This window comes from Cornus florida, unplaced genomic scaffold (genome assembly GCF_030987335.1).
Source record: "Cornus florida cultivar Cherokee Brave unplaced genomic scaffold, ASM3098733v1 CherokeeBrave_3.0.0_Hap2_Chr03, whole genome shotgun sequence".
NCBI classification, from domain to species: Eukaryota; Viridiplantae; Streptophyta; class Magnoliopsida; order Cornales; family Cornaceae; genus Cornus; species Cornus florida.
Genome location: NW_026775573.1, coordinates 55777587 through 55794188, shown reverse-complemented (window position 1 = coordinate 55794188; position 16602 = coordinate 55777587). Strand labels below are relative to the sequence as shown.

At 34.8% G+C, this 16602-nt stretch overlaps 1 protein-coding gene across 4 annotated transcripts in view; it reads left to right on the top strand.

The window, feature by feature from the left end:
• The first annotated feature begins 4528 nt into the window (after positions 1–4528).
• The window catches only part of LOC132300569 (uncharacterized), a 31064-nt gene continuing 18990 nt past the window's right edge, over positions 4529–16602 (top strand). Inside the window, exons 1-2 of one of the 4 annotated variants that reach the window (XR_009480509.1) lie at positions 4529–4949; positions 16414–16510. Coding sequence is in view for 2 of the 4 variants with exons in the window: in XM_059797716.1 (XP_059653699.1) it covers positions 10669–10752; positions 16414–16510 (181 nt within the window). In the remaining 2 variants the exon portion in view is untranslated. Of the gene's footprint in view, positions 5095–7663; positions 10753–16413; positions 16511–16602 lie in introns of those variants that run through there. The other 3 variants (XR_009480508.1, XM_059797717.1, XM_059797716.1) reach the window with 3 other exon arrangements.

Sequence of the window (16602 nt, the reverse complement as noted above, 5' to 3'; positions counted from 1 at the left end):
CGATTACAGGCTCATCCTTCCATTGCTTCGTGTTAGTCAACTCTATCATACTAACAGTACGACGAGTGCTATAGAACCCGTTCAAGAATTCTCGTTCCATCTGGTCCCAACTATCAATTGATTCTGACTTTAGGTCAGTGTACCACTCGAACGCGTTTCCTTTAAGGGACCGGACAAACTGTTTGACTAGTAAGTCCCCCTCTGTTCCGGCATTGTTACAAGTCTCGACAAAATGGGCAATGTGTTGCTTGGGGTTACCTTTTCCGTCAAATTGCTGAATCTTCGGAGGTTGGTATCCTACATGCATTCTCATACTGTCGATTCTCCTTGTATAGGGCTTTTAGTACATGAGAGTGCTCTGTGAGACACCACCATATTGAGCTCGGATTGTATTCGTTATCATATCTTGCAATTGTTCGACAGATAATGAAGAGACCGAAGACGAGGTATGATTGGTTTGACCAGTCGCCTGTTCTATCCCCAGCGTCTGGTTTTGACTGGTCTCTTGTTCTGTCACCGGCGTCTGTTTGGGATTCTCCCTGTGAGTACCTTGTGCTGTAGAATTAGGATTCTCCGTTAGTATTGCTGTGGAAGATGTAGGTTTCCCAGACGGTGGTGGTGTGAAAGTTGCACGATTCCCGGATGGCATTGGTGTTTCACCGAAGGTCTAAACTTCCAATTTATTCATTAGTGTAGCGATTTGCAAGTCATTTTCTTCAATAGTCTTTGTGAGGTTCTCAATGGAATGAGCCATAGTTGCTAGTTGTTCCTCCACCGTAGCAGCTCCAGTCATCATTGCAGCAACCACATCTGAGTATGATAGGCCTTGAGAATCCACGTTCCTTGAAGTGATTGATTGTTCCGAAGTCTGACGTGGTGACTCTGGGGGTGAACCGACATTAGAGTGAGCATCATAGATAGAACGAAGGGAATTTGGTGGTGGAGCCTCCTCTGGAATAATGTCAAGGGTTTTGACATGTTGAGTTTTCACGTTCGCCGGTGTTGCAGGATTAGTTGTCACCACATCTTGCTGAAGTTTGAATGACGCCATCGCCTGGGACTTGCTACGTGTCACAGGGCCCGTCAAGGTACTTCCATCGCTTAATTTAGTCTTCGTGCCACTTTTCATGGTGGCTTTAGCGTCGACCTTTGCAATAGCGATGTTCTTTTGGGCTTTCTTGTCTGTCTGAATCTTAGGGGGAGCCATAGAATCTGATAGAGAAGAAACTTGATGGTAGGAGAAAGAGATGAGAGGCAAAGGTGGTCCCACCGGGCGTGCCACAAATTTGTACACACAAATTTTGTAAGTCTGCAATAGAAACAAAATATGGAGCAAATAGAATGTTATTAATTTATGAATGTGGAGTACAGTCCTTTGTAATATCTTTTACAAAAAAAGAATGGTCCTCTGATTCGATCTCCTTGTTTTTGGTTGGTTGGATCCAAGGGCTGCACGAGCTTGTTCTTGAATCACTGTGGAATTTAATGAAGAACGGCACGTTGTTGGATGTGCTTGATGTTCTTCGCTTTTGGGTTTCGATTCTGAATTTGTGTCTGAATTCTGAGTCTCTGGAATTCTGAGTCTCTGAACTTTTGTGTCTGAATTTGTAGACTTCTGAATTCTGAATCCTCTCCCTTTTTCTTCCTCCAAGCCTCTATTTATAGGCTTCTTGGATTAATAGGATGATGACACGTGTCATCTCCTGATAAGGAAAAAAAACTATAATTGGGCCGGGCCGGATATATTATGATAATTATCCTTAAAAATAATTATTCCAAATATATTTTATTAGGAATAATTATTCTTTTTATTTGACCATCTAGACTCTAGACTGGGCTTAACTAAATAATTTAAGTGGACCATACTTGGGCCAATTAAATAACTTAATTAAACATTGGGCCCATATTTAATGGGTCCATTTGTCCAAATTAAAGTTCACTAAAATTTTAGTGTTTACAGGGTGGTACGTAATTCACCTAAATTGCAAATACAACCATACAATACACATACAAGACCCCCGGAATTTCCGGAACGGTCAGCACGACTTTCGAGTAAAAGTCGATGAATAGTACCAAGTACTAAGATTTCAAAGTTTCAAAAAAAAAGAAAAAAAGAAGTAAACCAAAAAAATGAACTTGAATCGGGATTTTTGAGACCAAGACGACGTTTTCCGGAAAAATGCCGTGAAGAAACCCTACCTAAAATTACATTTTCTAAGTGACTACGTCAAGGCCGGAATTTATTTTTCAAAACGAAAAGCCAAAAATGCCACTAAATCAGATTTTGCAAAAAAATGCAAAATGAGTCCAAGAGGTACTCAAATCACCAAGGAAGAGGTTTTGTGCGAAAATGAATATGCACGCAGACGTAATATGGATATGTAAGCACGCTAGAATGGTCCATAACTTCAAAATACTCCCGATGCAAAATATGACCTATCAAACCTCAAATTTGCAAAATAAGTCATTTAAAAGCAAAACTTGAAACAAACGGACCTAGATGCATTTAAAAGACCGTTTAGCCCTTGGCCACACGTCATGTATATTAAAAGAGTCCTAAAGAGTGTGCTCGTACACATTTTACACAATCCGATTTGAAAATGACACGTTAAAACCTTGAATTTTATAATATTATCTTCAAAAGCAAAATACAACTCCAAAGTGCATAAATGAAATCAAAGTGGTATTTGACCCTTGGCCACACCTCATATATATTAAGTGAACCTCAAAAAGTAAATTTGCATACACAATGCATACTCCGAAGCAAAAAGGGCATATCAAAACCGTTAATTTCATAATATTCCCTTTAAAGGTAAAATTCAACACTAAGTGCATACAAGTGATTCCAAATGAAGTTTGGCTCTTAGCCACATATTATAAATATAAAATAAGTGTCGAAAAGTGTACTTAGGTACACATTACATGTTTCAAGGCAAAAGTAACATTTTAAGTCTAACTATGCATTACAACTTAAGAAAGCAAAATGATACATGCTAACACTTGCATGCTCGTTTAAAATACATCAAAGTACTCCGAAATAAATAAGGTAACCTAGGGATGTTGTGCATCTCAAACCAAGGTATCCGTACCTGAAAAATATCCCAACAACTAGGGTGAGTAAAGAAGTTACTCGTAGGAAGAAGTGCATGCGTATACCCTAAAGTTTTAAGTATCATGCAAGTTCAATATAGATCATTACAAGGGGTTATTCCTCCTAACGTCTATGCTCTAAGGTGAACTAAGGGATCATGTCAAGCTACACGAGTAATTGAAATGAAAGACAATATACAAGTATACATACTCAAGTATATAAACTACCTCGTGATTCTATCGATTGAATTCTTATTAGGATGTCATCGAGAGAATCCATTATTTTACTGTACTCTCAAATCATCTATATATATGTTGTGTAAATAAATCAAAATGAGACAAGATTAACATTGCTATATATAATTGAATTTTATTAAAGAATTAAGGAGATAACTATTCTGTAAATCAAGACCATATGCGGTCATTAAGCCTCATAATTTCCTAAACACCCATCGCAATTCTCGCTCATTGAGAGGGGGTTTGGAGAGAGCTATCTTTGTATCCAGAAACAATTGATTGAGTAGACAGAGATGGGCAACCCCCCTCTCCATCAGATTCACCTTCGCTCTCTCAAACAACACCTTATATATGCATCCTGATCACATTTTTCATCATCCTTGTCTCTCTTGTTTCTTAGCCCCATTCATCTTCAACACTTCTATACATAACGAGTGTTCTTACCCAAATTATCCTCAATTGGTCACTTCTTGGTAATTATTTTTTAAGTTTGGTCACCATTTATATTTTCTAGAGTTTAGATCACTTAAAAACAAATCTTCTCAAATTTGGTCACCAAAATCTAATTTTCCATTTTTTCAAGTTGTCATTATCAACTATTTAATTCCTATTTACTAGTTCAATTGATTATCAACTTTCTATTTTGAAATTATATTATTTTTAAAAGGATATTTTAGTATTTTGGAATAAGAGTTTGGAGGGTAGTTTGGACCTTAATAATAATTCTTGATGAATTTGTAATTATTTTATTTAATTCAATTAAATTGAAAAACAAACTTTTGAAATAGATCATTTTGTTATTTACGACTCCTAACCCTACTTATGCATAACTTTTTCCAGTTTTTTTCTAGCAAGGTTTAACAAAGTGTGTTCTTAGCAGCGTAGGATTGTGGTCCTTAAGGGAGAGTGGTATATATTATAATGGGCCCACAAATATATTATATCTATGCAAATGGATATGTGAATTGTAGGCCTACAACTTGTATTAGTCTTAGTCATGATTACACCAAAATGATATGCACCAGAAATCATATCTGCTTGGTGTAGTGATGCAATGGGTGTTGAACGCCAAAACAAAAGGTGGCAGGCATTTACAAGTTGTAATTGTATACTATTTCAGTCGATTGGATGTCTATATATATGTATTTGTATATATATGTATTTGTATCCTCAGTAACGATATAGAAAGGAATCTACACACTACTTCAGTCAATTGGATGTCTATACATATGTATTTATTTCCTCGGTAATGATATAAAACAGAATCAACTCAAATTTTCTCTCCTGTATACTGTCTCTTTATTAGAGTAAGTTAGTTCTCATATTTCTTTTACAATAGATAATATATAATTGTTTAAAAAATAATTTTAAAAAAATTTATTAAGAGACAACAAAAAAAAAAAAAACAAAAAAAAAACAAAAGGCAAGGCAAGTAAGTGAGGCATGACCCTTTAACACTCGAGAACACGGCTACACAGGGTAGAACTTCGTTGTTGATGCAACACTTGAATCTCCGTTGGGGTTATTTATTTATTTTTATGTTTTTTTAGAGAATATATAAAGAAGCCATAGAAATCAAACCCTCGTTCACATTTTAGGGTTCTTTCTAACAGCAGCACTGGGTAAGCGATCTTTCTTGGTATAAAATGTTTGACCAGTCTCCAAATTCTCGGAGTTCTCTTCAAACTCTAATGCGTCCTCCTCGCTCTTGGAGAGAAGGGAAAAATACAACCTCCTGGACTCGTTTCCATCTGTATGTTTGTACATGTATCTTTTATATTTGTCATGTTTCTCTGTGTGATATATAGTAATTTATTGGTTTCTGTATTATATATCATGTATTGCTATATGTCAAATAGTTTGTTTCTTAGATCGTAAAATTGAGGTCCTAGGTTTTGTTTACATTTTGTCTCGTAATCTGTTCGATCAATTTCCTTTGGTTGACGCAAATGAAAGATATGAATTTTATTGCTAGGGCAGATCGAATCAGATGAAATTTTGGAAGTGAGTGTTACTGTTTCATTTTGTTCATAGGACACTTACAAGGCATTTTAATTATCAGTGGTTATTCATTTGTTTCTATAATATATATATATATGTGTGAGCCATATATCAAATTGTTTGTTTCTTAATTTGCAAAATGAGGTCCTAGGTTTTGTGTGCATTTTGTCTCCTACTCCGTTTTATTAATTTCCTTTCATAATGATGACACATATGAAAGAAATGGATTTTATTTCTTTTTGGGTAAATGTAGATTTTGACCATTGCATGATAAGATCGAATCAGATGAAAATTTGGAACAGACCGTTCCTGTTTCTAGTTCACAGAAAACCTACAAGACTCCTCAATTGACAAAATCATTTTCCCTTGTAGTGGTAATACATGACAGATGGATGGCTGATTGTGTGTTGAATTCGATAATTGAACCTACTTAAAGAGAATTGAAAGACATTGTATTGTTAAAATATTAAAGTATTCTAGTCAGAGCTGATTCTAATTATAAAATAATTGCTTGTACTAGGAAATTTTATATTTTCTTATAATTAATGCCACTTGATAGAAAATCACCAACGAGCCTTATCTATGTAAATCTACTACCAATCTCAATTAGCATCAACCATGGTTTATATGTAATTAAAAGCCATGGCACCATCTGACAAAGGGCCGACAAAGCCTAACATATATTTTTTAGGTTAGGTAAATACTCACACACATCCACAAATGCCCACTATGCTACTCAGCTGACAGAAATTGAAACTTTGTGAATGAGTCCAACTGTGGTTGCCTTAATCACATAAAAAACATTAATTACGCCTCTTGGTAGATGATTATATATTTTTTCTTTCTAATTCGATTCCACAAGCATAATAACTGTTGTTTAAATAAAACATTTGATAAGAACAAGTAAAGTAGAACCCTTCCAGGAATTTGCTATAACTGTATCGCCTTCTTGCCTTCTACTAGAAAGAAAGTAGCTGGCTTGCTTTGGGGATTTCGATACCCCATACTCAGTACAGAGATATAAGTGGGAGCAGTTGCAGGTTCTGACCTGGCATACACAGAGAAGTTTTCCCCTAGCAATAGTACTGACTGCGGGAATAACTGAACAACCTCATGATTATGTCATCTTAGTTTGCATAGTGTTTTTATTATTATTTTTAAATACCTATAAATTGGGTTGTACTGTGGAGTTGGAGCAACACCACTGTAAGACAAATCCTAAGTTGTTTAAAAAATAAATCCTAGAGAATAGTCAGATTTCTAGCAATGACAAAAGAGAACAACTGTTTCGAGGGAATGGTAAATTCAATTAAATATTCGAGGTAGCTAAGATACAGCTACTGGAAACACTTAATTACTTCCAAAAGTATGGCTCATCTAATTAAATAAACATCTGGGATGATTTAATCCTTCTAACATCAACTAACTCTTTAAATGTGATCTTTTGAACTATGACAGATTAATTCTAAAGTAGAGCTGATGGAAGATTTGCTTTAACTAACTATAACTACGATATACACATAAGACATGAACTAGTTGTGCTGTGTACTAATATCTAAAGGTCACATTTGGTAAATTAGCATGAATTCTTTGCTAAAAATTAATCATGTATTCTTAATATTTTACTGATCAATAAGCTTTTTGTTTTCTTCATGGAATCAAATTTATCAAAAAGTACATACTTCATCTTTTCAAAAAATGCATCCTTAATTCCTTACTTATAGTGCCAAATTCTTCATCTGGTGGTGTTCAACCTTTATTTTCTATCAATCCAAATATGAGAGTTTCACTTGATTGTGACAATTGAGTGCAATTTCTGTAACAAGTGACAACTTCCCATTGGGTGCAAGCGCAGAAGTGAGTACAATTCAGAAAATTAGCTATATTTTCTTTAGACATGTATCGTATACTGACACTTCATGAACACTGGACCCGTGTGCATCACTTCTTTGACATTTCCATACTTATCATTTTTTTAGGGGGATGATTTATCTTTGTTTGATATGTACCGCATTTAATCAAGGTTACTTTTAAGGCATCTGACTATTTGCCTTATCCATTAATTATTATATTATCATATTATTAATTTTGTCATACCTATTTTAATGAATTAATATTGTACAATTTCTAAAATACAATGATTAGCGATGGAACTGTAACAAATAAAGGTAATCTTCTATGTTTGACCTTATTAGGACAAGTTTGGTGATATTTTAATCTAGGGAATGGTGGGTATGAACGATGATGAGAAACACAGTTATGTTTGGAGTAGCATTTGATTTGAGCCAATATTTGATATGAGGGAATGAAGAGGGAGGGAGGGAAGGGAGGATGTATGGAGTAAGCTTCTATTGATAGGTAGAAGGGAGAGGAAATGTGGAAGGAGGCTCATCCCTCCTGGTCCACTACTTCGCTTCCATTCAAAACCTTGCTTCCATCCAAAACTGGGAAGAGGAAATAGAAAGAAAGATACTGTTAAATAAAAGTGAAAAACTTTATTTATTTAATTTATTTTTGAATTGTGAAAAAACTTTGTTATCCTCATTTAAATTTGTAAATTTATTTATATATCTAAAAGTATAATAGTAAAATAATAATATAATCATTTTCCTTCCCTTTCATCCAGCTATATAAAACGAGTGAAGTACATCCTCCCTTCACAAGGGATGTCTCATCCATCACTTTATCTCTTCCTTCCACTTATTTCTATGCTTGACATTATTAGGACAATTTGGGTGAGGTTTTATTGTAGGGAATGGTAGGTATGAAAGGATATTAGAACATAGTTGTGTTTGGGGTAGCATTCGATTTAAGCCTATGTTTGGTAGGAGTGAGGGAAGAAGGAGGGAGGGAGGAAAGGAAAGATGGATGGAGTAATCTTCTATTGATTGGTAGAAGGGAGAGGAATAGGGCAAGGTGCCTCATCCCTTTGGGCCTACTACTTTGCTTCCCTCCAAAAGTGGGAGGAAGAGGAGAAAGTAAGCAGGATATTGTTAAATAAAAATGAACAAAACATAATTACCCTCATTTAAATTTTTTTAATTTGTATATCTAAAGTTTAGTGGTAAAATAATAATATAATCCATTTCCTTCCCTTCCATCCAGCTAAATTCAACAAAATAAAAGGAGGAAGGACGCCCTTCCTTCCCAATGGATGTCTCATCCATCACTATATTTCTCCCTTCCACTTATTTCTCCCATCTCTCATACCAAACATAGCATAAGAGAATTCATCCATTTTATTCATATATTAAAATTAAATGATATTCCTTATTTGTTTGTTAATGGTTAATTAAGACTGTCATTTTCCTCTTTGTCAAAGTTCCATTGCCTCTAGTTGTTGTTCACTGCCACCACATTTTCTGTTACTAGAGTTGCAGGGTGGTGTCCTTCTTCCTAGGGTTATAACCAATTTGCTTACATCCACAATACCAATTTGCTAAATCTTCTCTACCTGTGATGCTTTCTCATCTCATCATCTCTTCCTTTCTTATTTACAAGCAACTAATAATTTCATATGTTGACTAACTTGCAATTGTTTCTAGCGGGACAAATGGAGTAGGAAGCAAGATTGAGGATAGGATTCCTGAATTTTTCAGGGGCGTAGCAAAGGTACAATGTTGTGGCTCTTTTGGCTAGTTGGCTTGGATGTGGGGATGCATGCCATGCCTTTTTCATAGGCATCGCTAAGCACAAATGTAGAACACTAATAGCAAAGGCGGACACAGGGGTAGGCAAAGGTGGGCTGTAGCCCAGGCTAATTTTTTTTTTTTTTTTTTGACTATACTAATGTTAGCCCAGCCCAAAAAAAATGGAAAAAATTAATAGTATTAGCCCACCCCAAAATTAGGCCACTCAATGAAGCCCAAGTCAACTCGGCCACCGTACTAAAATAAAGGCCCAAACCAGCATGCAAAATGTAATGTGGTGAAACCAAATGAATAAAACTTTAATATATCATTGAATTCAAATATTTATCTATATTATGTTATAATTTTTTTTTTTTTTTTTTTTTTTTTTTTTTTTTTTTTTTATGTTATTAAATTTTTGTTTAATATTAGCCCAGCCCAACTAGAAATCCTGAATCCTCCCTTGCTCAATAGTTCATATACTTATAACAATGTGACTTATATGTTGCCTTAAAGTTAAATAACAATTTAATTATATATCATATGAGATCTTAAAGAATAGAATGATTTCCATAATGATGAAGGTCACGGTGTAATAGACATGCTGTGTAATGATTGTAATACAACGAATATAGCTGTTAAAAAGGGATTTTTTTCCTCGTCACTCGTATCCTCTTAAAGAGCCACGTGTTTTAACCCCAAAATAGCATAAATTTGGAATTTTAGTAAATATTTATTGAATTTATGTTTTTTCATATGGGTCATAAATTTTACATTGAAATTTAAATTCATCTAATATGAAAGTATAAAAAGTTACTCAATAAATAGTGTTCTAGGTCCCATTGTTACCAACCACCGGTAAGTTTTAACATGAACTAACAAATTCATTAAAGTAACAATCTAAGTGATGTCAAAAATGAAATATAGAACAAATTTGATTTACTTGTCCGATTTTCTTGCTTTATGATCTAAGCTTAGATCATGAGATATTGAAAGCCAGAAACAGTGCTTAATATCTTACAAGGTAAGCATTAATGTTGGCCCAGTACTTTTTTATTTTTATTTTTTTTGTTTTAGATAAGTAATGTTGGCCCAATACTTACCCCGTGATAGACTAGTGAAAATCAAGTGGGTCTTGAAAACAATTAAGAAATAGAAGATTCTCTAAAGCCATGTTTCTCACTCTTATTGCCAATGGAGAGAGAGGGTTATGACTGAAATTATGGGAGACTAATATGGTTAATTTGTAACGTCCGTTAATGTTCGACAACAGTAACAACTGTTACTTTCAACCATGATCGTTAAAGGCCATAAATGTTGATTAATTTCCCACAAGGTAAGGAATTACGTTAACCCAATAATTACCTCATGATAGGCTAGTGAAAATTAGATTGGTTTTGTGGAAACAGTTCTTAATCTCTAGCTCTAGGGTCTCTGTTTTTGAAGATTGAGAACACGTGGCTTTAGTGAATAGTTTCTTAGTTGTTCTCAATTTATCCTCATTCTTATCACAATGTCTCAGTTTCTATCTTAAATATATAGTAGAGAGCAATAGATTGTGAAGCTTTCAAGGGAAACTTATTAGGGCATACTGATCGCTTCTCATACTACTCCCTCACCCTTGACTAGAGAGCTATTTATGCGTCTCATTTCCGACCATAGAAGGCAAATCTTTACATTGTGAGTGCCTAGAGGAAAGCTATTTTTGTACATGGCGGAAGAAAATAGGGCCGAATCGCTTCCTAGTGGCTGGGTAAAAAACTATGAAAATCGCAAGGATGGTTCTAAAGCAGAGGTAATCGTACATCTTCACCTGAAATCATTGGAAATTATTGTTTCTACTCAGATCCATAGATTGATTAGTTCATTGTAGTATTCTAATTATGATTTAATTGTATGAACTGATGTATTAGGTTTTCGTATTTGTGTTGTCTTATGATATAATTGCTGAAATTAGCTTCTCACATATGTGCTAGAGTGATTGAATCTGTACATCGATTTTGCTAAGGTTTCTTGCTTGTTCTTTTGGGTTCCGCACACTATAAAGAAGAAGAAGAAGAAGTCGATTTTGATGTTCTATTTAATGAATGTGTACCTTACTAGTCTTCACATGTTGAAAGATTTTAGTCAATGTAAGGTGTTGTTACATATGAGGAAATGTGCAGTTTTGGAATTGTTTGTCTTCTAAATCCGCAAAACATTAACAAAACTCAATAATTGATGACCCTCATTAATTTGGCACTATGGAGCAGTCAGTGTTAATTCTTAATTATGTTCATTTAGAAAGGAATGTTAATAATCCCTATTTTTCTGATGAGTAATTTTGCCTATCATTTCGTGAATTAGTTAATGTTAAATAGATTAAATAGCAAAGTGCCCCCCTCCCTTCCTAAAAGCAATTATTTATTGAAGTAGGATATGACGAGGACACTCTCTTACAAGCATTGATAGTCTGCCTGATGCAGTACAAAACCATTAAAAACTAAGAACTTTGCTGTGTCTAAATGATTATTTAGCATACTTTATGTCATAATATTAGAAGCTAATAGTAGAAATATAAAAAGAATGAGAGAATTGTGTAAAGGCTTGCATGATAAGAATCACTCATTCACAACTCTAGTATTTATAGATAAAATAAAAGCACATGCCAATATTACAAGAAAAGAAACTAAATCAAATCTCTGCTAATATGATAAGTCATTCCATAAATCATGACTATCATATATGTTAACATATGCATAATCAAATCTATGCTAATATGGTAAGTCATTCCATAAATTGTGGCTATCATATATGCTAACACTCCCCCTTAGGTTGGTGCGTGGATATCTGAAATGCCTAACTTGGACAACGCATCTTCAAACACGGTCTTGCTAGCACCCTCTTCAGAATCTACAAGTTGCAGAGTGCAAATCTGACTAGATCAAAAATGTCTCCTCAGACCATAAACAATTAATAATGTCTCCTCAGACCGTAAACAACCAATCACGTCTCCTTAGACTGTAAACAACCAACAATGTCTCCTCAGACCGTAAACAACCAACAATGTCTCCTCAGACCGTTCCCCTTCACATGTTTAAAACATGTAGATGGAAGAATCGACAATGTCTCTTCAGACCATTCCCCTTTATACATATGTTTAAACAATGTAGAAAAAAGAAACAACTGTCTCCTTTGACCACAAAAAAGAAACAACTATGTCTCCTTAGACCGTTTGAACTCGAAATGCCCTCATTGCAGTCAGACCACCTTGGCTCTGATACCAAGTAGAAGTATAAAAAAAATGAGAGAATTGTGTAAAGGCTTGAATGATATGAATCACTTATTCACAGCTTTAGTATTTATAGATAAAATAAAAGCACATACTAATATTACAAGAAAAGATACTAAATCCAATTTAAATCAAATCTCTGCTAATATGGTAAGGCATTCCATAAATCATGGCTATCATATATGTTAACATATGCATAATCAAATCTATGCTACTATGGTAAGTCATTCCATAAATCGTGGCTATCCTATGTGCTACACTAATAGATTTCAGTGCTGCATACTAAAACATATCACCCATAAACTAAGGAAAATCGAAAAAGAAATGGTTCTGGTGCCTTCTTCATCCGAAGAAATAAAGGGCTCAAAAATTAAAACCACTAGATTGAAAGTTTCACGCCTTAAAAAAAACCTTCTAATTTTTGTAGTCCAAAGATTTCACATCAAGCATAAGAGAGCGATCTCCCAAAATGGCCTGGAACTCCTCCTCACTTGACAGTTGACTCCCCTCCCAAGTTATCAGCATATCTCCAATTGGCACTGGCATTACCCAGGTCACCCTACATATTGAGAACATAAGGCATCACATCTCCCTAGCAATCTCATAACGAAGACGATGATGATACACACTCTTTGCATCTTTTTTTGTTCATACAATCAGCGCTGTTAAAGGCACTAGGCTCTTGGTTCATACAGCCGCAACACTTGCGCCTGTTGTGTGCCCAAGTTTGCTTTTGACAACATTTGTGCCTTTAATATGGAATATGAATATAATTTAATAGTAATTTAATTTTTCAATTTTGCACCTCGCTTCACTCAGGGGTGCGCCTTGCCTTGCGCCTAGGCTCCAAAGGACCTCTAGCGTCTTGGGCATTTGGTAACACTTCATACAATATAAATCTGTAAGAATTCCTCAGATAATCAATGGTGAATACAGATGTGTTATTTATTCATATAAAGAAAGCCACCTTTCAGGATGCCTTTGTGCAGTGTATGGCTTTCGAAGAGGACTAATGTGAACTCTTTCACAGAATTGACCCGTGACAACTAACCACTACATTCATAAAAGCACCTTATAAAATGATTTGACCAGTTTCCACCCCGAGCTAACGTCCACCTAGTAGAATCTGGAGCCTCTTTCTGAATCACCATCCATATAACAGTTCCAACAAGAATTCTACCTCCTTCGTCTCCCATTCCTTAATAATTCTCCGAGATGTGGGATTCCCATTTCTGAGTGATTCTTGAACTTCTTTTAGATTGGATCAATTATCAGCTAGCACTTTTAGTATTTTATCCTTCAGTGAAGGTTTTTGACTCTTATAGTGCTCTGCGAATAGGCATTATGTTCAGAAGTTAACTTACAGCAGCATCCTAGCACTGGAGGAGAGACCAAATCATCTGGAAATTATCCTGCCAGATCAAGTAAATCCAGTCTGCTTTAGGAAACCTAGGTTCTTGTTGGTGATAAATTACATTACTAGGTCCATTTTTCCTAACAAAACATAGTGGCATTTGACGGTTTCTAGAATTTAAGTGCAAATTGATGGATCAGTGAATCAGTTTTGTAGGCAAGCTTGTATAGAGAAAGAACCAAAATAGCATTGTATAACATTTATGGTTCCAAACACCTTTTAAATCTTATACTGTCAATCATGGCATAGATAGCCAGCTATTCACTTGATTCTCTATTGAGAGTGGGGAGTTCTTTACCATTTTAGGGAAAAGAGGGAGAACTAGCAACAGTTTCTACTGATCCTGGACTGAGTTGTGGTAGCTTGACTTTTTCACAGGAAGGAAGGATTGGAAAATAAGTGAATGGTTCAAGCGAGCCATTTCCTTGATTTATGTGCATGGAAAATTCAAAATGACGAAAGCTTAATCAGTGTGGTTCAATTTTTTTTCCCTTTTGATTTACAACTAAATCAGTGGGGCATCAAAGATTTGGATTAATAAAAGAATAAAAAGAAAAACAAAAAGGCTTTGTGTCCAACCATTAGTCATGATGCCAATGGCTGGCACTTCTTTTATCATGATGAAGAAATAGCCTTTTTGATGTCCAAATAAGGCAATGGTCCTTTGAGAAATTTTTGTTAAAATTTCTGCAATTTATTTTCTGATCATTATATGATCATAGTTTAGCGTTTTTTAATGATTCGACCTAATCTATATCAAACTTGGACTAATTTGATGCATATTGTGTTGTCATGCTTTAGATTCATCTTGTATTAGTCCTATTTTTATCATAGAATCTATGATGTTGTGGCCCGAATTTGGTGTCGGGCTGCGTTGTGACCCGCTTACGACCCAATGACCCGTTTGTCGAGCTTTGTGTGGGCCCTAATTAGTACTCACTTGTAGCCCGGTATATAAGGGCGTTTAGGGTTTGGAGTGAGTTGTGAAAGAGACACTGAAATTCGTACAGAATAGAGAGTGGGGCTGAAACTTGTAATATCTGATTTGACACATAGTGAAGACTTTCGCCGGATCTCCACCATGGACGTAGGCTTTGACAAACCACATATAAATCTTTGAGTTCTTTGTGTGGTGTGTTTATTTTCCTGTCGTGTTATCATAATTGTTGCTTGGTTCGCTGCGTTTGTCGTAACAGAATCTCATCCATCTTACTTCAACTATATTGTTTTCTGAACTATCGGGGAGTGTTTCAAGATGTTTTCAAACATGTTACTCATAGTTAAACATTCTTTGTAATTTCTGTGCACCTTCAATGTTCCATTCATTAGATGTGCACATGCATCTAAACAACTTATAATTGTTACTATCAACTTATCTGTTTTTGTTTCCTCTGATTAGATAACAATCTTCAGATTAAACGAACTTAATCTTGTGGATCTTTTGAAAGAACAGTTTTTAAGATATTTATAATTTATCTCTTGGAAAAATGTTTCTCATTTCAAAGAGATAATGGAGATGTATTGGATATTATTAAGTTCTATCCTGCTTATCATGTGCTTTACTAGTGAAAAAGGTGAACGTACTTTGATCATCATAACTTTATTAAAATATGTGGGTATCTACTTTGACTTTTTCTTTAATTTAGGGCTGAAGTTATCTTCTTCTTTTTATTTATTTATTTTATTAAGTTGCTATACATAAAGTAATCTATCTATTAAGCGAACAAGATTGGTTTTAAGCGTATGATGACAAAGGGTGTAAACCTATGATGTGATAATGCTTTTTGTTTGAGAAGCTTGTTACAGAAAGTGTTGGTAAATGATTGAAAATATGATTTTGTGCTCTACAATTATGGATCAGTTCTTCCTGTAGTCCCCCATTATATGCTCTCTCCTGTAACTGTCCCATGCATAGGGGTGACCAAAACTGGTGTTTTGGTTTCACTTCTATCTGTTTACCATTCTAGGACTGGAAAAATAGAATAAATCCCTCAGACAAAATCATTGGGCACCCATGACCCATCACTTACCCAATAAGATATATTTTATTTTTACTTTTCTTGGAAAAGATGGAAGAAAATCATCCAAATTTAATTGCTCATGCACAATATAATGAGACAATGATGTGTGCATACTTGGTGCACTTTCATTTAGATTCTATTGTAATTAACAAAATTGTTTTCAGTTGCGAATAAACTATTGAATTTATTATAAAGAAGTTGCAAAGAAACTGTCGGTGATTTGAGTCCAAAGTTGCCAAAATAGACTTGATTATCTCTCTCTGTCTCTCTCTCTTTCTCTCTCTTTTTTGTGTTCTCTCCAAACTGAGAGGTTGCTACTATAATGACAGTGAAAGAATGGTAGTGCTTTGTTACATGTTGGTTATACAACACATATTAGATCTCGACTAACTAGAAGTGAACAAGAAAACTTAGGTTCCACTGCAACACATTCTGAACTGATTAGTTTGTAATTGTTAATTATTGCATATTGTTGATGCTATAGCCTGGCCAACCTCATCCATATGGGATGAAGTCAAGGATGATGATGATGCTATAGCCTATAGGACACTGAGTATTCTCCTACAGCCTACACAACAGAATATGCTCCTAGAAAACAGAAGCATCTACTGATCTATCTGTTCTAATTATTTACTTATTGAAGCAAACAAAAAAAAAAAAAAAAAAATTTGAGATAAGGATCAACTGACACCAGAACTATAAGGATTTATCTTTTTTTGTTTGTTTGTTTGTTTGTTTTGGCTATTGTAGTGTTACAGGAATTTGGAGACTGGTCAAACATTCTATTCCAATGAAGAACTTCTACATTATGTGCACTATGCAACACGCATTCTCCCTCTAATTAATGGTGAGTCAGAACATTTTATCATCTTGTTTCTTTGCCTATAATATTTTGCTATTTTATTAATAAATTGTCATCTTTAATGCCATCCAAAATTT